The following is a 27,562-nucleotide window of genomic DNA, read 5'->3' on the forward strand; positions in this document are numbered from 1 at the left end:
TTTTTTTTTCCCCCAAAAACCATATTTTTACGGGGTTTTTTGTTTGTTTTTTTCCCCCAAATGCCCAAAAAAAGTCCAGGGTCGCGCGAAAAAAAAATAGGGTCGGTCGGGTTACCGTAAACAGTTTTGTTTTTTTTTGGGCCTAATCATGATTATTCACAGGGACTTGCAACAGCTAGCTAAATGAAACCACAAGATGGGATCAAAACACTGACTGCAAACACACACAATCCCACAAATAATTACACAACATGCCAGTAAAGTTGAAGTTTCATCATACTTCTTCTTCCAAAAGTTCTATATACACTGTACAAAGTAAATAATATTTTTAAAACATACAATACATTTTCCCTTTTGACCAATATTTTTTTCAAGTAAGCCTTTGCTGAGAAGTAAATTCTATGAAAATATTTATAATAAATACTAACTAAAAACTGTGTTTCGCTGACTGCAAACAAAACTCTGTCCTAACAGTGAAACTCATAGTCAGTTAGATGCGTCTTTTTTTTAAAGTTTATTTTATTACTGTTCCACCCTGTAAAAACTACATATTTATTGCTCAAATTAGAAGGGTTTTTATGATTAATAATCAAAACCTTCTCTTGAACATTGTACTCAAGTATTCTTAAGTGTTATCAACAAATATTGCTTACTACCTCTGTACTACCACTAACTATATCAACTTTAAATTTCATACACTCATACTCCAGCATCATAACTTGATACCTTATAGTTTTCTTTATGAGTCTTTTTACAATTTTGGCTGATTTGTTGAAGGTTTCATAAAGCATGGTTGTTCCAACTGCTGTAGATTGCAATGGACAGCATGTGAGACAGTGCTGGCAAAGTAAAACTACTACATGTATAATACATACATAAATATCTTGATACATTTGTAACACCATTTAGAGGCACAGACTTTCCTGTATAAATAGTTTGGTTCACCATCTCAGATCTGGCAAGGCTGTTACATCCCTCCACTTGGACACATACCAAAAATCAACAAAATTCACCATCTTTGCTGCGGAGCGAGAATTTTTTCTAATTAATTAATTTCACATAAAAAACACTCATATCCGTAAGGAAATTAATCCATCCCACTCTGCAACAGAATTAAAGCACCCAGGCTGTTAATGTTTGGTCTATGTCAAAGTGGAGGGATGGTCTTATCCCATGTAAAAGCCTGGCCAGATCTTAGATGGTGAGTTAAATTGTTTACGTGGGAAGGACTGTGCCTTTAAAATATTACATATCGTACACCATAACCTCTTTTTTCTACAGTAGCAGAAGAGATTGTTCCTGCAGAGATTATCGTTAATGTATATGTCGTATCCATTCTGTACAATTTGCGCATTATGTACAATGAGCAGCATATCGTGCTCATTGTATACAATGAGCAACAAGTTTTGCTCATTGTATACAATGAGCAAAACTGTTGCCCATTGTATACAATGAGCAAGACCATAAAGTTGCACATTGTATACAATGTGCACCGAGTGAGCAAGATTGTTGAATGACGTTCAAGCTACACTGATATATGAATCATAGTGAATGGTAAAGTGTTCAAATAACGATGTTTGTTATGTTTAAGCGTTGTTTTAATTCTCATTTCGCTAAAACTAAACAGTGTATTAAGAATTTAATTATTGTAAATTAAAAGGGCAGAAAACAGCTAAAAACAACTTTGTTTTAAAAAATTCTTTGATGTATAGGAACCACTTTAGTGAAACAGCACATCGATAGCGCTGTTAGTTTGGCTGGAAATAACATTTAACTTTGTAGTGGAAGTATATATAGAAGGACGTCATATTTTTTATTTTAAAACGGCCGTAACTTTGACCAATATGCATGCGGGTTTTTTTTTGTTGTTGTTGCTTTCGGCGTTTTGAACTGGCGTGCATGTGATAAAAAAAAGAATGGAACGAAAAATCCAAAACAATTTTTTCAAAAAAATATTCAAAATCTTTTCTTTTTTTTTAATATATGTTTTGTTACATTTACCTAGAGTAAAGAGTAAAGAGTAAGCAATCTCTTTTTGGCCCGAAAACATGAAACGACAGCAACCTGTTGACTGCCCCTTTAATTAAACAATAAAAACAAATACAACAATTAATGTTGTTTCAACACACGCACACACACATAACATTCGTTTATAATAACGCTCACATTGTCATGTCATGCTAAAAGTAAGAGATAGAAACAACAACGTCAGCTAATGAGAGCGTCGTTTTCACCGCCTTTCACACTTTTTCTATTTGTGAGTAAAGGGTTCAAATAACGATCTTGCAAACTACGTGCGATTTTGACCAAATAGGACTGAACCGAACTCGTGTTTGAAATTGTTTGGATTGTCTGTCCACTCTCTTTCTTTCAGTATTTTAGTTTCGGTGTCAGTGTCAGTCTGCCCGGCGATAGAACGCGACCACCATGGATCAAAATCGAACTAAGTTTGATGCAGAAGTGCAACGTCAAAGTGTTGGCCACGTGAAGTGGTTTACACAGGAAGACCTTACCACCATGACGGAAAGAGTTCGACAACTGAAACTCGGAATTCAGTCGAAACCAGTTCAAAATCAACGAGAGCAGGTTATTCACCCATGATGACATTCCAGAAGAAAACCGGAACAAGACGAAATCAGTCAGAGAGACCGCCATCGCAACCAGCCGTGGACACGGCCAAGGCTACGCTAAATGTAACTGCCTCGGAGTATGCACAACAAACAAATGCAAATGCTTCAAAGCTCGGCTTCAATGTACTTCTCATTGCCACCCCCGATCTGCTAAATGCAAGAACCATCATGCTTAAAAAAGAAGCAGGTGACCTCTGTGGTACGTTGTTGTCGTTGTTTCCATGTTTTAGCGTGACATGAAAACATGAGCGTTATTAGCAAAAGCGTGAAAGGCGGTGAAAACGACGCTCTCATTAGCAATGACATGACAATGTGAGCCGTGGAAGACCAACCTGAAAACAGTGTCAGCTTTAGTGAGCAGAAGACAATCATCAAGGCATTGATGAGGCCAAGGACAAACAGAGATGACTACCACACAATGTCCAGAGAGCAGCAAGTCAACCTCATCAGGCTGCGTACTGGCCACAACAGGCTCAATGCTCACATGAACCGAAAGTTCAAGCTGGCGCCATCACCAACCTGTGCCTGCGGTCAAGAGGACCAAACAGCGGAACACATCTTACAGCGATGTCCCTTACTAGATGAGGAACGAAAAGAAGTGTGGCCGTCACCAACTCCCTTGCAGACCAAACTATACGGCAGTCGACAGGAGTTGGAGAAAACGACAACATTTATCACCAGTGCTGGACTGATTGTGTAACCTCTGCGAACGCCAAGAAGAAGAAGAGAAGACATGACAATGTGAGCGTTATTATGAACAAATGTTATGTGTGTGTGCGTGTGTTGAAACAACATTATTTGTTGTATTTGTTTTTATTGTTTAATTAATTTACAATAATTAAATTCCTAATGCACTGTATAGTTTTAGCGAACTGAAATTAAAACAATGCTTAAACATAACAAACATCGTTATTTGAACACTTTACTCACATATTCCATTCAACCATTCACTATGATTCATTATCAGTGTAGCTTGAACGCCATTCAACAATCTTGCTCACTCGGTGCACATTGTATACAATGTGCAACTTTATGGTCTTGCTCAATGTTTACAATGGGCAACAGTTTTGCTCATTGTATACAATGAGCAAAACTTGTTGCTCATTGTATACAAAGTGCAAGATATGCTGCTCATTGTACATAATGCGCAAATTGTACAGAATGGATACGACATATACACATACACAAAATATTCATTTATAAGAATCAAGGACACAACCCCCAAAAGATATAAATTATCATTAATGCAAGGTGAGCAAAACTTAACTCAATTCTTCTTCTGCTTCTGCGTTCGTGGGCTGAAACTCCCACGTACACTCGTGTTTTTGCACGAGTGGAATTTTACGTGTATGACCGTTTTTACCCCGCCATTTAGGCAGCCATACGCCGCTTTCGGAGGAAGCATGCTGGGTATTTTCGTGTTTCTATAACCCACCGAACTCTGACATGGATTACAGGATCTTTTCCGTGCGCACTTGGTCTTGTGCTTGCGTGTACACACGAAGGGGGATAAGCCACTAGCAGGTCTGCACATAAGTTGACCTGGGAGATCGGAAAAATCTCCACACTTAACCCACCAGGCGGCCGCGGCCGGGATTCGAACCCTTGACCTTCCGATTAAGAGGCCGACGTGTTACCACCCGTCCGTCACTTAACTCAATAAATATACTCAAAAAAATATACAGGTGCAAGTGTGACCACAGACCGTATAATATTGAACTATTTCTGTCAAAACGTAGACTTGTTCCTTTCTGTATAACTATAAGTGATGCTGATGTTATATGGCAGAAAATGAACTGTTCAAAGATAAAATTAATACACAGTCAACATGGCAATGAAATCCTATACGCAGTATATGAAAGTAAAATGGTGAACAACATGAACAGCCTAGTGCACATAGAAATGCACATGAGCAAACTTTCACTGCACACATTTAACAGGAACAACTCAGTATTTGTATAAATACTTCAGTTAAATTTTGTACAAACAACTCTAATGACCGACTTCAACAACTTCTTGTCACAAAAACTGTTACCAAAAAGTATGACACCTGCCGAGCACAGATAATGTACTAATCAAAGCATAACAAGAAGAAAGATTAAAACATAGAAATAAGATTACAAGGTAGAGAAAGCATAACAGCTAAGAATAATACAAACATATGTGGCAGTTCAAACAATCCTGAAGTCTGTATTCATGGACTTGGAATTCTACAAGTGAACTGAGCAGTTCCGATCCATTTTTTTTTTTAAACAAAGAAGACAAAGTCCATGTAAACAGAGCATAAGCTCAACAGTATAACAAAACTTAAATATAATACACAGCAAACTAGTGCTCTACTAAACAATTTACTGGGAAGAATAAAACCAAACAGTCAGCAACCATCCCTTTTTCTATCTTTTACCTGTTTTCTTTCCATGTTTCTGTCATGTGTATTGTTCCGAGACCAAAAACCAGTTGGTTGTAAAATGTTGTTCTTAATTCTTTCTTTATAATATTCATTAATCTCCTTTTCTTTTCTCTCTGTTCTTGTGTGTGTGTGTGTGTGTGTGTGTGTGTGTGTGTGTGTGTGTGTGTGTGTGTGTGTGTGTGTGTGTGTGTTGGGGGGTATGTCTGTTTCACTGAATGTGTGTCTGTGAGAGCAAAAACAGCAAAATCTTAATATCAAGGCAGCACAATTGTTCTTACCCAACTGTATGTAAACAGAACAAAAATAAAAAATCTGGCATACAATTTCAACGATTTTGTAAACACTCAAAAAATTAAGTTTGTTTGTTCTGAAAATATATTGTTTGGATCTTACAGGTCATCAACACAATTATTCACTTTGCAAGTAAGCAGTTTTTCTTGCTTTTTTCACTTTTTTTTCCCTCCCTTTTTTTCCTACAAAATTGAGGGGGGACAATTTTGGGAACCGTTGAAGGTCTTAGGTCAAAGGAGACTTTGTGTTTGTAGATGTGTGTGTGTGTGTGTGTGAGCAGGCAAGATGCTTTCATCATTGAGTTTAAATGAACAGAGAAACATGAAACAAACTGCTGAAGCGGGCATTGTGCTCAGGATTCACATGCATTTCAAATACTGTACCATGAAATACACATATAAACATATTGAATGAATTTTTTTTAAAGTGTGTATCTCTTACTTTACTGATTTTTCCCCTTATTTTAGAATTTTTTCTCTTTTTATTACATTTAGTCAAGTTTTGACTGAAGGTTTTAACATAGACGGGGAATCGAGATGAGGGTCGTGGTGTATGTGTGTATGTATGTCGTATGTGCTTGCGTGTGTGTGTGTGTGTGTGTGTGTGTGTGTGTGTGTGTGTGTGTGTGTGTGTGTGTGTGTGTATACATTAACGATAATCTCTGCGGGAACAATCTCTTCTGCTACTGTAGAAAAAAGAGGTTATGGTGTACGATATGTAATATTTTAAAGAGATTCAGATAAAACTACTGGACCGATCTTCATGACATTTCACATGAGAGTTCCTGGGTATGATATCCCCGGACGTTTTTTTAAAAAATTTTCTATAAATGTCTTTGATAACGTCATATCCCGCTTTTTGTAAAAGTTGAGGCCGCACTGTCACACCCTCATTTTTTAATCAAATGGATTGAAGCAATCTTTGACGAAGTCCGGACTATGGGATTGAATTTCAGCTCCGCAGCATACAAATTAGTCAATTAGTTTGCTCATTAAAGTTGTCCTTAAAATTTAATTTTAACTAAAAGATTCAAAAATGATTGCATCATATTCCCCAATTTCTCCTGATTTTAAAAACATATACATATGTCATGTTTACTCTACAAATGTGCTCAGAATTACAGAAAATAGGGTTAAGTAAGAACTGCGTTCGCGCGCTACGAGGAGAGCGTGTCCCGTGTGGTTAGTCGAGACTATCGAGATGGTCTCGGCGATGATGGTTTTTTGGTGTTAATCTGTTACTTTGATGCCGACAGCTTGACTAAATGTTTTTATATCGCTTCAAGCGACTTATTCCTTTTCGTGTGTGTTATTTTAAAAAGGGTTCTGTTTGGGATTATTTGTTTTCTTTGTGTGTGTGTGTGTGTGTGTGTGTGTGTGTGTGTGTGTGTGTGTGTGTGTGTGTGTGTGTGTGTGTGTGTGGTTGTGTGTGTGTGTATTTTTGTCTGTGTATGAGTGTGTATGTGTGCGAATATGCGCACGTGCGATTAATTCCAAGATTTGGGTTGGGTTTTTTTACACACTGAAGAAGGTGCGGCAGACCTTTATGTCAGCACCTAAAAGGTTGTTCAGACTTGCAGACGCTATCACCCTGTACATCACACGCAGAGCCTTACCAAAACAGAATTATAATCAATATTCCTTTACGTATCATTTAAAAAACCTCTTCCTGACTTGGCCTGTGATTTTCCCCAAAACTTGCTGAATTCACACTAACCAGCAGAGTCTTGACAGGACTTGCTTGCTCATCTGCATGTTCATTTTACCAAAAGAGCAAGAAGCAAACATTACACAAATCATTCATTTATGGGTTGTCAGTGTAAACTCTAGGAGACTATAGATGTCTACTCCCGCCTTACTGTGTTCATGCTAGCATTTTTTGTTAGAAAGATAACATTTGTATTTTTCTTTGTTCAAAAGCGTCTCACAGCCGAAATGTTCATTTGCTACTTTACACTGTAAAACTCTTCTTTTACTATTGTCATATCACCTTCAAACCATATGAAAACCCTTCAATTTAAGAATACCTCCCTGATTTCTAAGTTTTTCTTTGTGCAGTCTGTTCATTCTGCTCTACCTTATGACGTACTCTGTTTAAAATCTCATTTCCCCAACAGGTTTGAGGTCTGGAAACTGTAAGACTCCAAGATCGCAATTCCAAATGTTAACTACAGTAGTACATTACAAAAAAGTCCTTGATCTTTCTTTTAAACCCTGGCTATTTCATTCCCGCTCATACACTCTGCCTGAATACACTATTTCAGAGGTGGCCCAGATGTTGTCTTGTAGAAAGCTGTTTCTACAACTCTGTCTAAACTCTGTCATTCTTTTCCTCTGCCCAATACAGTCTGTGTTTGATACAACTTGCACAAAGCGGTCTGTGCATCCTTGTTGAAACTGTGCCATTGTTAAACTCTGGCCATAAAGTGTATGCATGATGGTGGGCGTGCGTAGCCTTGCGTCCTTTCAACTGCGCAGGGCTTCTAGCCGTGCCTGCATGGCCGTCATGTCATCCTCCTCCTCCTCCTCTTCCACATGCGAGGGGCCTGCCGTCGCCCCCATGGCTTCTGCTGGTAGCGAGTCTTCAACCGCCGCTGGGGCCTTCCCAAGTTCACCTAAAATAAACAGGACTGCATTATGGTCAAACCCTTGTATTGATTTTTCTGTTACTTTTAAAGTGTTATAACTACAACAGGGATTGGCTTGGGCTTTGTCCACTAGCCATGAATTAATCAGTCATTTTGCAAACCAATCAGTCAAGAAAAAAAACTTTCCTTCCACCACGGGAATGCCGCAATTGTGCATTACGGCAGTGAGAAGAAACTTCTGAAAGTTGTTTACAATGTACAAATGAGAGGAAAATTCAATTAATTTTTTCATTTTCTTGTTTATTTTCCAATGGTCTTATAATGAAGAGGAATAAAAGGTCTCAGGACACAATAACCATATTTATTTCAATTAATTCTTACCAGTTTGCTCCCTTACCCATCGTAAGCAAGCTTACGATGCCCCGCCCCCTGTAGTTTTCCACTGACCAATTATCTAATTATCGAGAAAAAAAATTGGTTATTTTACATTGGATGGGTCGGACAGTGGATAAACTCATATGTTAGACACACTTTATGACAGAAACAAGCTGGGTTTTTGTTGTAAGTTAGTTATAGGAATGCATTATTAGGCCAAAAAAAATAAATAGTCTGTTAACGGTAACATAGGCCAAAAAAAAAGGGTCGGTAGGTCGGGACTTTTTTTTTTCTCTCCCAAAAAACATATTTTTAAGTTATTTTGCCAAAAAACAAAGACTTTTTTTTCCCCTCCAAAAAACCATATTTTTAAGTTGTTTTGCCAAATGCCATAAAAAAAAGTCTAGGGTCGCGCGAAAAAATAGGGTCGGTCGGGATACCGTAAACAGACTTTTTTTTTTTTGGCCTTAGGCATGCCTATGTCATGAAACGTCCAACTTTGAAATTTGGGTGGGGGTATTCAAGTGACAATAACTTTTTTGTTTATCAGCAAAACTCAATAAAACTTTGCTATGTTATGTAAAATGAATGCCAAAACAGACTAGTTAGCAGCATATCTAATGTCTTCTTTTTGTTTGTCACGTGTTCAAAAAAATGGGTGTACAAATTTCAACAAAAATCATGTTGTCACCCCCATAACCTTTTTTACCTTTAAAGATAGCACAATTCTCTTTGCAAATATGAAAAGCTTATTCACTTTCCTTTCATTTGATATATAACTTTCTATATTTCATTTAGAATATGACCCCAGATAGCCACTCGGCAAGTAGGCACCAACAGCACTGTAAAATATGCCCTAAAACCCCCGAACTGGTAAGAGTTAAGTAAGGAAGGGAAAAAAAAAGAAAGAACAAGACAGCAGACAAAAATAAGACGAGCTGACTGACTCTGCTGCATGTCTATCGGTCAGTTGACGGATTGAGACCCATGTGTGTCGGTCTTTTCTGAATTTAACATGGCAAAAGACCGATGACCGATGCCCAAGCCAATCCCTGCTACAAACCCCACAAACCTCCTTGTAGCTTGTTTATATATATGCAATTTTTTTTCCCCATACAACAGATGCTAAGTTAGTGAATGTAATGTGATAATGATCAGCAGTCAATGAAATGACTATTTAGGAACATCAATAAGCTTTCAAACTACTTGGCAGGTGAAGTGAAAATCAGCTGCCACAGATCACACAGAGATGTCATGTCTTCTTCACTAATCATCTAATGACACCATTTGAGTGTTTTCCACATTTCATGATGCTATTTGTTAGCACCAGGAAACAGGATTTTTAAACACAGTTTTTTCTTTTAGCATTCTTTCAAAAGCAATACTTTTAAACGTGATACTTAATTATAACTGATATTTATCTAACAGTTTTCTGTAGTTTTTGACAACTACTTGTGAAATCGCATACCGCTTCACATGGGTCTCAATCCGTCAACTGACCGATAGACATGCAGCAGAGTCAGTCAGCTCGTCTTATTTTTGTCTGCTGTCTTGTTCTTTCTTTTTTTTTCCCCTTCCTTACTTAAGCGGGCATAGTTGCCCTTGCAGTGAACACAAAGGCATATTTGTTACCTCCCCTTGACTAGCACTACAAGAGCAGAGAGCACCTAGACTATCTTTTTTTTTTAATTCTACTATGTGTTTCAGCTGTACCAAATCCTGCTTCCTTCTGTGATCAAGATAGGGAGACATTTATTTTCCATATCAACCAAACAGCATGAAAATTAGAAAGAAGTTCAGCCTTCTCTCTGATCAGCGTAAAATAGACTATTTTATTAAAGAATCTGAGCCCATTTTCATCCTTGAGGAGAAAAGATTACTGCAAATGGATAATATGTAAGGTGTAGCGTGACAACGCAGGAGAATAAATAGTAGAAATAACACAACAAACTCGTGTGAAGACGCAGTACAACTGCCTATAAGGCAGTGACTGATTGAAACAGTCATATACCTACTTGGCACTGATCAGAAAGAATGCTATGAAATGCACAGTCCTTCTGGTCTAAGTGATCATGTGCTCCACCACAGATCTGCCCAGGGTCCAAATTCTTCAAAAGTCTGTAACTCATTTAAAGGATGGTAAAATCCCTCCAGTTTGATAAGTCCACTATCTGGGATTTATGTAACCCTGATAAGGGCTTACCAGAGTGTTACCCAGCGGTAAAAGTTAGAGGACAGATACCCCTCCTGTAAAGTTGCTACAGTGGAGTCCAGCTATAACGAACCTGGGTAAAACGAAATCCCGCTTTTAACGAACTGCCATTGATTTCCCGGCAGACAGCCTTCTATTTCTTACTTGTTACTTTCAGGCTACAACGAACCTTTTGAACTCATTTGCATAACGAACCCCTCTTATAACAAACACGTTTTCATCCCCCCAGAGCAGTTTTGTCTCTAAAAGTCACAAGGCTACAACGAACGGTGCAAGGTCTCGGCCAACCAAGACTATGGCATACTCGTAGCAAAGCCGCGGAATGGTACCGTAAACCAAGAATAGTGACGTAATTACGTCACGGTCGAAAGTCTTTGACGTCAATGCCTCCCTGTAGTCTTTTTCTCTCGCGCGGTGTGTGTGTGTGTGTGTGTGTGTTCATTTTGTGCACATGTGTTAGTGTTACTGTTTGTGTGTGTGTGTGTGTTTGTGTTTGTGTGTGTGTGTGCGCGCGTGCATGAGTCTGTACTCGTGTGTGTGTGTGTGGTATGTGTGTGTGTGTGTGTGTGTGTGTGTGTAAGAAAGAAAGAGAGAGAGAGGGAGGGAGAGAGAGAGAGTGTGTATGTGTGTGTGTGTGTGTGTGAATGTCTGAAGAGTACTCGGGTCCAGCGCGAGCGTTTTTTATAGTCAATGACCCAGTTTTAGCTATGAGGTGGTTCCCCTGTCATATGAGAGAGGAAACACTTCCTGCACAGGGGTCAGTGACAGTTTAATCTATGGGGCGGTCTCTTTGATGTCTCAGCTGAAACATGCATTATCACAAGTTGTTTGACTGGTACTCAGGCGGTCTCTTTGATTTTTTTCTATTTTGATACACTCCAGGAAAAAAAGTCCCGCCTTATGACCCGGAAAATACCGTACATGCTTTTACACGACTTTTAAAATTTTACTTCTAAAATTACAGTAAAGTGAACATTTGAACTATGCCTCTCTATGGATTATATTATGAAGCATGCAGAGATTGTACTCTCCAAGGAAAGATCGATGGGACGATCATTTGAAGGTGAGTGGGAAAACTTGTCTTGAGGCCATTTAGGGTTGAAAACTCTACAGCGAATTACTGATATAACGAACTAAAATGTATCTCCCTTGAGATTCGTTGTACCCGGACTCCACTGTACCTATCAGGTAACTTCATCAAACTGTTCGTGTCATTTTTCGTACGTTATTCAAACGGCAACTTCTGAATAAATCCTTTCCAAATGTTGTTTTTAAGCTTATGTCACTCATGGTCAAACCATGGAAACATTTCAGCAACAGTTTTTTCAGTACAAAAGGCAGATATTGATCCCAAAAGATTTCCATTGATGCTCCATTATACTGGCCTTGCAGCAAAACCCGGCTAACGTCTTCTTCAAAACATTTCAGTGTCCATAACTGGGACATCAGCCACCGTGACTGAACGGTTATGAACTCGGCCTGTCAAGTGATGGACTCAAGATATGTGTAAGAGAGTACGTTATTTAAAATATCAAAATTGAATGTTCACATTCAGTTTAAGCAGGAATTGTAACAAACACTTTAAACCAGACAGAGAAACCATAGATTACTTATCTTTTGGTTCTGGAATGACTTTTCTTTATGCTTGGTTGCCCATTGAGTTGGAAGGTCCACTCTTATTGTCAAGTTTCTTTCACCGAACTTATTCCCTGAACCTCCACAGCTAGCATCTGCTGAAGGGACATTAAAACCCAAAAACCAACCCTGAACCTCCATTTCAAGGGTGTTTATGTTGTGTGGCAGTTCTCTCCCATGCAACATGATTATTTGTGTTTCTTTCTTTATTCTGTTTTCCCATATGCTTGTTTGTTTGTTTGCTTGTTTGCTTGTTTGTCTTTCGTAATTCTTTCCCCTCATGTTAGTTTGTTTGCTTGTTTGTTTGGTTGGTTGTTTTTCTTTCTTATTTGTTTGGCCATGTTATTGTTGCTATTAGCTTCATCGCTTGTGTATTTTGTATAGAAAAACAACAACTCCCTTCCGTTGTTATTCTAATCTATGTGTCTATCCAGCTATACTAGTAGTCTACAGCAGAGCTCGTTCGTTGCACTTGATTCTGATTGTTTTGCTGTAGCTTGCTTATCCTTCACTGCGCTGGCAGAAAGATTTAGTTTATAAGTGCAGAGAAGAAGAATTACAGCAAAATTCCAATTCTAAAAATAACCAACCCTGATAGCTATCGCTTGTGTGTTTTGTATTGAAGAAATTCAAACCTCTCTTCAATTGTTACACTAATCTATGTGTGTCTCCAGCTGTACATGTAGTCCACAGCAAAGCTTGTCCGTTGCACTTGATTCTGATTATTTTCCTTTAGCATGCTTAGCGTTCACTGTGCTGGCGAAAAGGTTCAGTTTATAAGGACAGAGAGGGAGAAGTACAGTGAATTCCCCATTCTTAAAATAACCAACCCTGGTAACTGTCAGGATGCTATAGATCGTGGTACTTGGTACTTGGTTTTTACATTTAGTCAAGTTTTGACTAAATGTTTTAACATAGACGGGGAATCGAGACGAGGGTGGTGGTGGTGTGTGTGTGTGTGTGTGTGTGTGTGTGTAGAGGGATTCAGAGTAAACTACTGGACCGATCTTCATGAAATTTCACATGAGAGTTTGTGGGTATGATATCCCCACACAGTTTTTTCATTTTTTTGATACATGTCTTTGATGACGTCATATCCGGCCTTTTGTGAAAGTTGAGGCAGCACTGTCACGCCCTCATTTTTCAACCAAATTGGTTGATATTTTGGTCAAGTAATCTTCGGCGAAGCCCGGACTATGGTATTGCATTTCAGCTTGGAGGCTTAAAAACTAGTTAATTAGTTTGCTCATTAAAGTTGTCATTACAATTAATTTTTTACTGACAGATTTAAAAATGATAGCATCGTATTCCTCAATTTCTCCTGAATTCAAAAATATATAGATATGTCATGTTTACTCTAAAATGTGCTCAGCATTACAGAAAATAGACCTAAGTACTACGTTTGCTTGCTACGCGAAGACGGGTGTGACCCGTCTCAGTCTTTGGGTGTGGTAAGTCAAGACTATCTGAAATATAGTCCCGGCGACGACTGTTTGTTGGTGTTAATCTGTTACTTTGATGCCGACAGCTTGACTACAATGTTATTTCGCTTCACGCAACTTGTTCTTTTTTGTATTTAAACCCTTTTGTGCAGAGGCTTGTATGTGTTGATAAATCGCTTTTTAGTAAGTGGACCAATACCTTTTCAAAATGAAGTAATTTTTCGTGAAGGTAATAAGGTCTTAACTCATTGTCTCCCAGGTACGGATATATCCGTACCCACTCTATCTGACCAGGTACGGATATATCTGCTCAGACTGTTAGCTTCAGTCGCTTCCTGTAACGTTGATCTAACGCCTGCATTCCAGCGTGTTGATACACAGTTACTACACAGTTACTTCAATTCTGAGTGACCTGCTGCAGCACAGCTGGTCTCGGCTAAAAAAAAATTTGGTGAACATAGGTGGGGTAGAAAGTGTTAATACAGACAATGTCCTAGCGAACCCTTGCCTCTGTACGGCCTCAAGCATGACTGGGTTACTGGGTAACCACGTGAAATTCAGCGGACACCTGTCCTTTGCACGTGTGAAATATGCGTTGAAAAGGAATTTGATATTTAAAAAACCCTGATATAGCATTCTGTGAGGCACCTTGCCCAGGAGTGTAGTTCTGCAGTTTGTTAGTAGTCATTATGAAGAAATAATTAGCATCCATGCTGCAAAAATTATGTCACTCGCAAAATCATAGTGATCTGATTGTCTTGAATTGATTTTGAGGGAATTACAGAGCAAAATATGTACAGTTTTTAAATAAAGGTGAACTTTCAAGTACCAGACAGTCTCAAATGAGCTATATACCAAACTGACATCAATACCAGGGAAACTCGAACAATTAACGGGCGGTAGTTACATGATATTTTGATTTTGTCCGACACAAATTTACAGACTTTTAAAGAACTTGGACCCAGGCATCTATACCACCTGTCATATAATCATAATAATAATGGCAGCTTATATAGCGCGAACCACAGTAATCTATGCTATGCGCGCTTTACATATAACTGGTATTACAATACACGGTCTCGTCACAAAGATCTGCACTCAAACGTATTTGCAAGGTTTTTTTTTATGACAGGAAGAATACAAGTCAGAAGAGGATCACTTGAAGACACATTAAGAAAAACAAAGTGACATAGGTGTCACATACCTAATTGATTCATCAAACAATTCCGACTCTGCACAGGACGCAGCCAGGCTAATGATTTTTAGTATGTGTCCAAGCGGAAGGATGATGTTGTCTGGACAGATCTGTGGTGGTGCACATGATAGGTCACACAAGAAGGACTGTACCTTTAATCATGGGTACGCTCAACAACAACTCACCAGCAGTCAGTTCGAAGAGGACTTTCTCTACCTCTCCATCAGCTGCCTCCTCCAGGTCGTCATCATCCATCACATCCATTGTGTCTTCCAGCATCTCCTCCAGTATACCTGCCTGGTATTATTACAAGCAAATCATTGTCATCATCATCCATCACATCCATCGTGTCTTCCACCATCTCCTCCAGTATACCTGCCTGGTATTATTACAAGCAAATCATTGTCATCATCATCATCCATCACATCCATCGTGTCTTCCACCATCTCCTCCAGTATACCCGCCTGGTATTACAAGCAAAACACTGTCATCATCATCATCCATTGTGTCTTCCACCATCTCCTCCGGTATACCTACCTGGTATCAATACAAGCAAATCACATGTCAGCATTATGCACACGATCATAACATTACTATCCAACAACCCCATCACCCACTGGTTAATGATCCAACCAGTATCTTATCCTTATGATGCTCATTAATGACTATCAGGATCACTTTTTGGATTAAAGATATCTTTTACAGGGATCACGTGACCGTCACTCAAATAAGGGTACCCTCAAAATCAACCAGACGAAAAACGGAAGGGCTCAATTAAAAATCGACAAAAAATCACAATAGACAAAACTTTGCAACTTTTACATACGAGAAGAAAATATGGTCAATTATCTACCCTAAACAGGTTGATTTGTTTAGGTAGCTTGCGTATTTTGTGTTCTATGCTATTCCTACGGATGCAGGTGTCGATCGCAAGAGCGGTCAAAAACGGGACTTTTTGCGTCATTTTTTAGGGGTATCTTGACAAAATGCGCTGCACTTTAACCATGACCTGGTGGATTGCTTTGAAACTTTCAGAATAATTAACCAACACACTAGCAATACTTCGAGCGAAACTTTGGATCGTTACAATTATGTGTTAAGATGGGACGCAATGTTTCGGGAAAGGTTGTTAAACTCGTCATATGATTGTTCACTTGTGTCAAAAAACTTCATGACTTCGCATGTCTTTAGACAAATGATTGATACACACACTGCGAAAGTTTTATGTGCGTATATGCACTGACGCAAATTTGCTAGGCTTGTAAGCACGCTTGATATTTAAGGGATGATTCTGGTGCCACAGCGATGCCCAGCCAAGCATGATCGCAGCATATTTTGAGAGGAACGCAGCGATAACAGCAGTCAGAGCGAAACAGCGTGAACGTTCCATATTTTGCTCATGTGTTTGCATGACCAACAAATTTACGCCAGTGGCTACACGCACATGAAACTTCGACAATATTTGTATGAATCATTTATCTGTACACTTGCAGAGTCATGAATTTTTTGGACATTTTCAGAAACATTGCGTCACATCTGAACAAAATCTGTAACGATCCAAAATTTCGTTCAAAGTATTGTTAGTGTGTTGGTTAATTATTCTGAAAGTTTCACAGCAATCCACAAAGTCATTGCTAAAGTACAGCGTTTTTTGTAATGACACCCCTAAAAAATGATGCAAAAAGTCCCGTTTTTGACCGCTCTTGCGATCGACACCTGCATCAGTAGGAATAGCATAGCACACGAAATACGCAAGCTAGCTAAACAAATCAACCTGTCCAGGGTAGATAATTGATGTGACTTTCTTCTCGTATGTAACAGTTGCAAAGTTTTGCCTATTATGATTTTTTTGTCGATATTTATTTGGGCCCGTCCGTTTTTGTCTGGTTGATTTTGAGGGTACCCTTATTTGAGCGGCGGTCACGTGATCCCTGTAAAAGATATCTTTAATCCAAAAAGTGATCCTGATAGTCAAGTGAACGGCCTTAACTGGCATATAAAGTTTTAATGAAATTACACGGGAATTAATGCTTTTATTTGGGTGCGAAATTTGTTGCAATAATTTTTTGGCCAAGTTTACATGAGACTCAGGTTAATAGAGCTCTAGATGATCTTCCACTTACACATGCTTTACGCATATGTCCTACGCAGGCCACACTGCTATGTTGCAAAATGAAAGGATGAGCGATTCTACCGCAGTGCACTGCTAGTCTTAAGTTATAATTTCAATACTGGCATCAGTATGTTCTGCCAGTTTCCCACTGCAGTATCCCCTGCAATGTACAGACCATGGCTTGAGCGGCCACCTGACATGTCCCAACAGATTTACTCACTGAGTGTTTTCCCACAATAATTGTACCTTCTTAAGTGGCCACCTGCAAAATGATGATACTCTTTGTTTTGGACAAAACATGTTCATTCTCCACATTGTACGGCCATGTTTACTGCAAGCCAGTAGTCTGCGATGAAACTAAATGTTCTTGATGTTTGACTGTGTACACAAGGGGATGTTCTGACACCATCTATCATACTGGGAAATTATTCTCTCAGTGAAGACAGGATCGAACTTACACACTGATTTTCAAGCCAGAGGAACCCACTATTGATCCCTTCGCCACACCAATAACTTACCTTCATCATTTCTTTGGACATTTCTCTCATGGTGGCCATGACTTCTGGGACTTTGACCAACTGCTGCATGCTGTTCATCACCTGCGTACTCTTCTCCAACGCTCCAGCAATTCGCAAATTGGCTGCAATGCAATCACAAAAGAAGAGGGTCGTTTTTAAAGGGGTATTTGCATGTAGAGTGTTCACAGCAACAACAAATGACAGTTTTGACTTGGAAAATATTAAACCTATCTCCAAAGGCTTAGATTGAACTACTGCAACAGGAGTTTGGGAAAGGTGCTTTGATCCCAGAGGAAATGACTCTGGAACAAGTCTAAATGTAGTCTCTTCTTCACTCCAATTCTGAGATGCATATCGTTGTCGACACTGAATTTTGGCGCAAGTTGATTTTGACTTTTTTTGCGCTTTGGACTAAACAACTCATTCTCCATTTCCTGGTGCTTTCAGAATCTAAATGTGATACCCGTAAGTGGTCAAATCCACCCATGAAGAAATGGCATAATTTTCTGATGTGCATAAAATGATTTAAATCCCAAAGAGAAAACGGCGTAACTCTACCAGAGAATAGGTAATGTTCAGTCTCTGACTCTACGGATCAGAGAAATAGACCACAAAATGGCGTAAGTCGGGAGAAAGAACCTTGAGCAACACAATGGAAGCTTATTGCCGATCAGAAAATTACACAAGTACGATTAATTTTGTAGGCTGGATTTTGAATGATGGCCGCATTTGGAAGACTTCCTGTACGCGTCAACTTGCGATTCAGTTGTTTAGGCACTATTTCTCGGTTTATTTTTATATCCCCGTGAATGAACAAGGAACAGAAAAAATATGAGTGCACCTTTGTCAGTTTCATTAAAAAATCATTTGTTTTTACATTCAGTTAAAGGCACAGTAAGCCTCCCGTAAACCATCACAGATACTGTCAGGCTTTTACACACAGTACAAACAACCCTTCCATTTGAACGCTCACCAAACGGGAACATCCTAGGTGCCCTCCGTAAAGAGCGAGCAATTTTCAAAGAATTTCTTTTTGCGTGGTTTATCTTACCCCTGAGCCATCGTGAACCCGTGTGATCAAGTTTCCCTTTTTCACAATGTAGTCGTCAGTTAGTAATTTGAATGCGACTCGCTGTGAGCTTATCTGCAATAGCAGGTTATTAAGTACCTCTGACTATGCACGAAACAAACGGCTGTGGTTCACAAGAACTCTAGCGATGGTTTTTGACTGTTCAGAGGAACTGGCGATAGGTATAATTTCTATAAACCGTCGTCTGCTACGAGAACCACGACCTTGCGTGACCCTGCTTCCGGGCTTTTCTTTTTTCAAACTTTCAAAACTTCGAATTGTACTGATCTTGTCTTGATGAAAAAAGAATTCTTTTATGATTTAAGAATGTTTGTGTAACAAGCTGTCAATTTATTATTTAGATTTTAAAAGTTAGGTCTAGCGCCAAAACGCACCACAGTCCGATTGTCTCTGACACTCTCTCCGCAAAATTAATTATTTGAAAATTGCTTGCTCTTTACGTAGGGCACCTAGGATGTTCCCGTTTGGTGAGCGTTCAAATGGAAGGGTGTTTGTACTGTGTGTAAAAGCCTGACAGTATCTGTGATGGTTTACGGGAGGCTTACTGAGCCTTTAACATTTGACTATCCAGGAATCGAGACTAGGGCGGTGATGTGTGTGTGTGTGTGTATTTTTAGAGCAATTCCAGTCAAATTACCTGACAGATCTTTATGAAACCTACAAGAAAGTTCTTCCAGATAATACCCCGACACGTTTTTTTTTGTTCTGGTTTTGTTTTTGCATAGATATCATATATATAGATGATGTCATATACGATTTTTTGCAAAAGTTTGGGCCGTACTGTAGTACATTCATATTGTTGGCAAACAAATTGAAACTTTAGCCAGGAAATCTTCTTTTCGGTCTGGACAACTGGATTGCATTTCAGCTTGGTCGCTTAGAAATAATTTAATGTGTTTGTTTATCATTGTCATTAAAATCGAATTTCACTAAAATTTTACTACTAACAGATTTCAAAATGATTGTATTGTATTCTTCATCAATTTGTAAATCCCAAAAATATAGATATGTTATGTTTACTCTGAAAATGTGCTCAGAATTAAAGAATATCGGTGTATGCACACTATGTATAGCTAGGTCTCACATTTGCACTCTTTGCCGAGATTCGTCTTGGTTTACGGTTAAGCAGGTTTTAGTAGTCTCGACGATGACTGACCCGGGAATTTAGTATCGATCTTTTGGTTTCAGGCTGACGGATTGACTGAATGTTTTGGTATTGCTTGACGCGATTTGTACCGATGGCTGGTTCACAGTTGGATTCACTTTTGCTTTGTTTGCTTTTTCATTTGTTTCGACGGGTGTTTTTTATTCTCTCTGTGCTCTCTTCTCATCATACAGTAATGCTGGTAGTGAAGTGACGAGCTGATGTTTGCTTCAGTTATCATAATAACAGGGGTTATTTGGAAAAAGGGGCTCGCTTCTTATAACAAAGAGTCCCAAATATTTGAGGTCTTTGGTACTATTGTGAGTTGAAAGCATGCAGGTCTGATATGGGCATTTCGCTGTCGATGATTATCACACACACACTATCTTTTTCATTATTTTTCTCAAACACACTTTGTCAGACTATAGAGTGGTTCCTGTATATTCTGATTGATAAACCGTTTTGTTGCTGTCTATCACAAACTGTACCTCGGTTCGACTGAGGACTTTGTCTTTCTGCCCAAACGTCAAAGACGTTCCCATTCCTCAGCCAAGATGCAACCAAACCTGTATACTGATCGACTTCCTATCACTGCATGCACATTTCGGGACTTGGAAGGATCTAAAAAGCTGTTTTTCACCCAAATGAACACTGTTTTTATGGCAACTTACCCAGTATGTAATTCATAATGGCATCAGAGTCAGAGAGAGGAATGTTCATACATATGTTTCAAGCATGAAAGGTAAACAAGCGTTTTTGTCTAGCATACATTTATCACCATGTCAAATTGTCACACTGGATGTCAAGACAGATACACAAGGCGTCACAAAAACCCAAATCAGGCAGGGAATGAGCTCCAGGTCATCTTGCATGATTTTCACATTTTTAATGCTAAATTAAAGACTGGCATATCTGGCATTTTTCAAGCGTCAGTATTAAGCCTAATGCAGTTTCCTTACTCAACAATCCCTTTTCAAATAGCATAACTTTCCAAAAATGAAGTCTGAAGGTGAGAAAACGTCAAGAAAATGGCGCAAGAGATAAAGGAAACTCGTCATATGCCATAATTTTCTAATTTTCTCAACTAAGCTTAACCCTTACACTGGTGCAATTCTGTAACACATGTTACATAGCCACTGGTGAATTAACAATAACAGAGAGAAAAATAACAAAAACCGGTCATATAGGTTTTCGCAGCCATGGGAGGTAATCGGAACCGACCAAACAGACTGAGCCAGTAGCGCGACATATGTCGTGACAACCAGGTGACATGACAACCAGGTGACCGTATACGTAAAGTAGCGCGACATATGTCGCGACAACCAGCCTAAGGGTTAATGATTAGTATTTTCATGGATGTGATCGACACTGCATGTTTAAGCATTCATAGATCTTTGTAATCGTACCAAGAGCGAATATAAACAGAATTTCCTTTTCAAAATAATCATTTTTTTCTCTTTCCTGAATTTATCTGAGGTTTTTTTCTTTATAATCTTGCAGAGGCAAAGAACAGCCTCTCCTGGTACCAAAATGTATGTTAATAAATTATAAAATAATACATATTTTGCCTCTATCAACCATCCAAACTAAAAAATTAAATAAAAATGTAAGTTTTACTTTAAGAAACCGGAAAGGTGTTAGCCCTGTATTTACTACCTACAGCTATCTGACCCATGAGCCTCATAACCATGCAGACAACCCTTGATATTATGAAAGTGGGATTTTTGTTTGTTTGTTTGTTTTGTTATGTACACCAGAAGTATCAAGCAAACAGATAAAGGACAGTCTGTGCACTCTTGTCTTTACCCAGTTGTTGCTTCATGCTGAGTTGGACTGAGTTTAGGTGAGCTTTGGAAGTGTTTATCCTGTTCACAGCTTTCCGTGCATTGACAATTTCCTTGGCAAGGATCCTGCATGTGTCCTTGTCTCCTTTCTTGGCTGCATCTTTTATCATTCGCCTTGTCTTCTCCTCCTCCCTTTGGATGTCTGGCAGAAACAACACATTTTTGTAAGCACCACAAAAATTGATACACTGCAAAATGAACAAATGACAGAAAAGAATGCGCTGAATAACGATTTGTATCATTATGAGCTATCTTTTTGGCCTTGAAGCTGATGCCATTCACTTAACATTCAGATCATCTCACTCAGCTCAACAGTCCTGTGAAGCTTCATGGTGGCATGCACACACTTTTCTTGGTGATAATTTTCATTATTGGATGTGATAGTTAAAAGTACAAATTATGTATACAAAATATTATAATATGAAACAACCATTAAGTTCAACCAGGGATGTTTCATTTTCCAGTCAGTTGAACTCCTGCCAAGTCATGTACGTATAACGTTTGTTTTATCAAATTTTGGGGTCACACTGAACAAGGACCGCACAAGATAATTAACACACTGAAAAAATGACCATTAACGAGCTACTGTTTGCTGTTGTTACTTTTTAATTTCCAACAGTTGTTAGCAACCTAGACTATTGTGCAAGCAAGAAGACATTTTCTCACTTTTAATCTGTCTGTCCAGTTGGTAGCCTTCCTTCCTGATTTTGTGTGTCCATTCCTGAACCTGAAATTGCATTATATATGAAAATGGATATGATGTGGAACAATAAGCTAAAATGACAATGTCATCTCTTTCTGTCTCTGTACTTCTTCAAAAATTTACATGCTAGAGCGTAGAGTTGACATCGTACCGGGTGAGTTTAAATTTCCAAAAATACGGTAGTCAATCTGTCGGCCTGAAATTAAAAGATTAACACTAGAAATCAGTCATCACAGAGAGTAAATGTGGTCAGGCTTTGTTAGCTGAAACCGAAGACCGACATGGGTCATACTCATTACTTGTCTTGATAAAGCATGCAAATATATATAGTACCTTAGTTTGCATAAAATGATAATTCTGAGCAAATCTTCAGAGTAAACTTGATAGTATATCTACATATATTTTTGGATTCAGGAATTGATCATGAATGCAATGAAATCATTTTTAAATCTGTTGGTAAAAATTTTATTTTTAAATGTAAAAAGAGACAAACAAGAAAGCAAAGAAAACAGTCAGCTTTACAAAAAGTTTTTGTTTTTTGAGGAGAGAAAAGACTGCACTGCCTCACCAATTAATTCACTTTAGTTTAGGCAAAAAAAAAAAAATGCTTTGGTTACGGTTTCCCGACCGACCCTAACTTTTTGGGCCGACCCTAAACTTTTTTTTTGGTCCTAAAGCTAAAAATAAAATGAACCAAACACATACATACACAAAAAACACACACACACACACAAAAACCCACCGAAAACGACAACACCACGGCACAGAGAAAACATCGATCGCCGGCGAGCAGACAACAACAAGCCCGACAAGGGACACCACTCCGCTTTTTACAACTCCCATATCCAAGGGAAGTCAGTCTCGTGCGTTCGTTCGTTGCGCGAACGTAAAAAGATGTCGTCTGCAAATTTGCAATCGTATTCGGAAAGTGCGTTCCTATCGAACAAACACGACTGATAAGTCGGTACTCGAAGAGTGCAACCTTGGTGGACATTTTTCATGATTTTCATCCAACTTTGGACGGCAAACTGTTCGGGATAAAATGTGTTGGGTCGACGAAAATAAGTGCCGAGCCCGAAGACTCTTTCGAACTGGACTTTGGCATGACTCTCGAAAACTGTGTTCACTAGTGGCACTATACAGTTTAAAGGGTATGTCCAGTTTTCTTTTCTTAACATGAAAAAGTAATTAATATCTGTGGTTCCAAATACACCAATATGAAAATACCTCGAATATCCTGCATACACAAATATTTTTATCATTTCAAGAGGGACCAACCAAAAAACAAAAAACAAAAAACAAAAAAAAAGTTTAATCGACCTACCTACCCTATTTTTTTTGGCCATGAAACCGTAACCAAAGCATTTTTTTTTTTTGGCCTTACTATACACAACAAGAGAAAGAAACTCAGAAAAAAGCGTGCATGTACCTTGAAGAGAGAAGAGGGAGTGCACCACAGAGGGAGGGAGAGAGACAGTGTGTGTGTGTGTGTGTGTGTGTGTGTAAGAGAGAGAGTGTGTGTGTGTATGTGTGTGTGTGTGTGTGTGTGTGTGTGTGTGTGTGTGTGTGTGTAAATGTGTGTGTGACTATGTATGTGTGACTGTGTTTGTCTCCGTCTGTGTGCGTCAATGTGTGTTTGTGTATGTGTGTGTGTGCGTTTGTGTGTCTGTGTGTGAGTGTCCGTGCGCGTATGTCATCGGCCAGAAAAATCCCGACAAAACTTCTTAACAATAACATGTTCCACCCTAACTGCTTCGCTGATAATCTGTGCTGTCTTTTCACAAATAATCAAGTGCTTCGATCTTACCATCTCTTTTGGTGGTCTTTCGTTCGTCTTGCCAAACAATCCCATGGTGAAGGAAGGAAGATGTTGGAGAAAACTATAACTAGATTACGTTCATTCTATTTTTTCTGCTAGCGATTGGGAAATCCTGAGCATGTAAACTTCCTGATTGGCATGCGCATTAGCAATATTTTCTGATATGGGAAGCTACTCTTCGCAAGTTGAGAAAATAGTATCTAAACAACTGAACGCAGTGGAACAAACTGTGCTATCAGTGGCCGGGCATACTAACTATTTGTGACTGTTTGCAATATCATGTACATGTAGTGTATAATTATGCATTTCATCCAGACTACCAGAGAATGTTTTAAAGATTGTGGCGCATGTGCGTACGCGCGCGCGGGTGTGTGTGTGTGGACTGACTGTGTGTGTCTGTGTGTCAGTGTATGTGTGTGTGTGTTCAGTCAGTGTGTGTGTGCGTGCGTGCGCGCGTGTGTGTGTGCGTGTGGAAGGGTGGGTGTGTGTCTGTGTGTGTTTGTTTGTTTGTGTCTGTGTGTGTGTGTTTATGTGTGTGTGTGTGTGTGTGTGTGTGTGTGTGTGTGTGTGTGTGTGCCGTGTGTGTGTGTGTGTCAGTGTATGTGTGTGTGTCAGTGTCGTGTGCCAGTGTGTGCTGGTCAGTCAGTGATTGGTGTGTGTCGTATGTGTGTGTGTGTGTGTGTGTGCCGTGTGGTGTGTGTGTGCCGTGTGTGTGTCAGTGTGTGTGTATGTATGTGTGTGTGTGTCAGTGTCAGTGTGTGTGTGTGTGAGAGTACTGACTGATTGGTCATGAGCATTTTTCGGTCTCATTCTAACTCGATCAGAACGGATTCTCGCCGATTATGAGAGCCCTCGGAGAGTGAGAGAGAGAGAGAGAGATGGCCCGGCGTCAGTGTGTGTGTCACCAAAGAGTGTATCCAAATGGATACACTAGCTCTTTGGTGTCACTGAGTTGAAAGTGTATGTGTGTGTGTATGCCAGCGACGGTGCGCGGCACATGATGTATTCAGTTCAGTGTGTGCGCGTGTCAGTAGTGACGTGTGTGTGTGTCAGTGAGTGTGTGTCCGGTGTGCGTGTGCCAGTGTGTGTGTGTGTCAGTCCGGCAGGCTGTGAGTTCAAGCCGTTTGAATGTCCGGCAGTACATATATCATGAGTGCCAGAGTTTGTGCACGTGCGTCTTTTTGGCGTGACTGACTGTCTGCGCGTCCGTGTGTCGAGTCTATCTCTATGTCTCAGTTCCGCCACCGTGACTGCGGCGACTCAGTTTACTCGAACTGAAACAACCTGTTGAAATGTGCCATTTCCGGTCCTGAAAACTTGAAGACTCAGTCTCGGCGAGGAGTCGGGATCATTCCGACTCGGGAGCCGAATATAGCGGCCAGACACAGAGAGCCTGCCAGCCCCACGGTTTGTTTTTCTTCCTCCTTCAACAGGTGTCACAGTCGGGGGCAACTCTCTCTGCCACTTTCCTTCCTCTCGACACTGCAGGAGAAAACATTCTTCGCATTCTTGACGTAGTTCCACATTTTTCGCATTCTTTTTCCCACCAGTAAACAAATGCCACTCGTCAGTCTACTTACTTCCTCAAGTCTGCACAGTCGATTGGACATTGGATTTCCCTTCTTTGAGCCATGTGACGTCAGAGGCCTACAAAACTTCATATTTGGGCGTTTCAGGTTGACCGAAACTTCAAAGGAACTAACAAAACACACGTCATGTGTTTGATTGCATGTGTGTGTGCTCGTTCAATCGTCAAAACAACAACAAAGTCAGTACATGACATGTGTTTTGTGGTTCCTTTGAAGTTTCGGTCAACTGACCTGAAACGCCCAAATATGAAGCTTATGGATGTGTTTGATTGCATGTGACAGTGTGTCAGTGTGCTCGTTCAATCGTCAAAACAACAACAAAGTCAGTACCTGAAAGGAATTCGATCACGGGGCGGACGCCTAACCACTAGGCCAACCGTGCCGGTATACCCAGGGTGTAAAGACAGGTTTCTTGGACGAGACAGCCAACTTCAAACGGCTGCTGGAGACGTACACGACTGAAGTTTGCATACCGAGCAGACCGAGGACACGAGAACATGTGCGGCACATCTCCCCCTTCGCTTTTTACTCAATCAAACCTTGTCCGTGTTAATGGAGGTGTGTGAGTGTGTGTGTGTGGGGTGGGGGGGGCTGATTGGTGTGTGTTGAGGGCCCCAAAGGGGGGGTATCATCACGATCACGGGAAGGGAAATTTTAGCTTTCACGATCACAGTTACCTTGATTTTTGTTTTCACGATCACAAACACCTTGACGAATAGAGGATCATAGAGTGATACAGCTGTGAAAAATGTACGTTGAAAATAAAATGCTTTGCAATAATGCCCATCACGATCACGAAAACAAATGACGATCACGATCACGAGACTTGATTTTTTTGTCATCACGGATCACGGGCAAATTCCCATCACGATCACAGAAATGGAAATTTCGGCAATCACGGTCACAGAAAGGTCAAAACACGCCAATCACGATCACGATTTTAAACCCTTTGGGGCCCTCTGTGTTGGTGTGCCCGCCGGTGATGGTGTTTCTGTGCGCCAGTGTGTGGCTGGGTTGGTGATTGATTGGTGTGTGTGTGGGGTGGGGTGGGGTGGAGGGTAATTGGTGTGTGTTAGTGTGCCGTGTGCCGGTGTGTGTGCGTGTGTGTGTGTGTTTTCACCCTGAAAATATACGAGTTCCAATGGTTATTATGTGAACAAACTATGATTAGTGAAAGAGCAACAAGGCCAAGGCGGCCCTGTATAGTAGAGCCAGTGATGACGCTAGCCGCGACTCAGGCTGTCCAGACGTCGTTATAAGGCAAACAAAAAGAAGCCAGATTCTGGGCTGAACGATGACCAACGACGACTAGCTATATCAGTCTTGATAGTTGCTCGAGAGGTTATGGCAAACCACTGAAATAGCAATAACAATAGATCAGGGCTCGGCGACGAGTAGAACGAGTGTCTCCGAGTTTGTTAAACACCGTCAGCACGAGAACACTTTAAAGTTTCGGGACCAGTTTTTCTGGTAATAGGATTTATAGTTCACACATCAAGTCAGGCATAATTCACTTAGTACCCACCCACTACTCTTTGACTGCAGCGCTACAGGTGTAAACTGTCTCCGACTCACAGGTGTTACCGTCAGTTTCAGGCTACAGGTCAAGTGGTACCGTCCCACTGGACCGGCTAGGGGAAGGTTGCCTAACTGATATAGTCCGGCTCCTCGATGATATGGACCACCTCCTGGTCTGACAAACTAACGCTGCTAGAGCCGGCGGCGCTCACACAATTTCACCTTCTCTGGATAACTTGCACAGTTGCATTAGAAACACAAACCACAAAACCGTTCCTTTAAACAGTATTTTATTCGTAAACAGGCACATGATAATATAACAACATCATTAAGAAGGAGCACAACAAGTTTAAAACTTATGGTAAGTGCTCACATAAACATTCCTGAAATTTCATGGCGGATTATGATCAATGCGACACATTTTTTGAAAAAAGAGATGAGACACAA

The 27,562-nt window shown here is 39.9% G+C and overlaps 1 protein-coding gene across 1 annotated transcript; it reads right to left on the reverse strand.

The window, feature by feature from the left end:
- Positions 1–263: 263 nt before the first annotated feature.
- LOC138981672 (charged multivesicular body protein 3-like) lies at positions 264–24,153 on the reverse strand. Its single transcript, XM_070354665.1, has 6 exons — positions 23,997–24,153; positions 22,153–22,213; positions 21,449–21,628; positions 17,409–17,530; positions 14,963–15,074; positions 264–7,945 (listed from the first exon to the last, which is right to left on the reverse strand). The coding sequence occupies exons 1-6, from the start codon at positions 24,039–24,041 to the stop codon at positions 7,797–7,799; spliced, it is 669 nt and encodes a 222-aa protein (XP_070210766.1). The 5' UTR covers positions 24,042–24,153; the 3' UTR covers positions 264–7,796.
- Between the last annotated feature and the right edge of the window lie 3,409 nt (positions 24,154–27,562).

This window comes from Littorina saxatilis, linkage group LG12, assembly GCF_037325665.1.
Source record: "Littorina saxatilis isolate snail1 linkage group LG12, US_GU_Lsax_2.0, whole genome shotgun sequence".
In the NCBI taxonomy this organism is placed as follows: Eukaryota; Metazoa; Mollusca; class Gastropoda; order Littorinimorpha; family Littorinidae; genus Littorina; species Littorina saxatilis.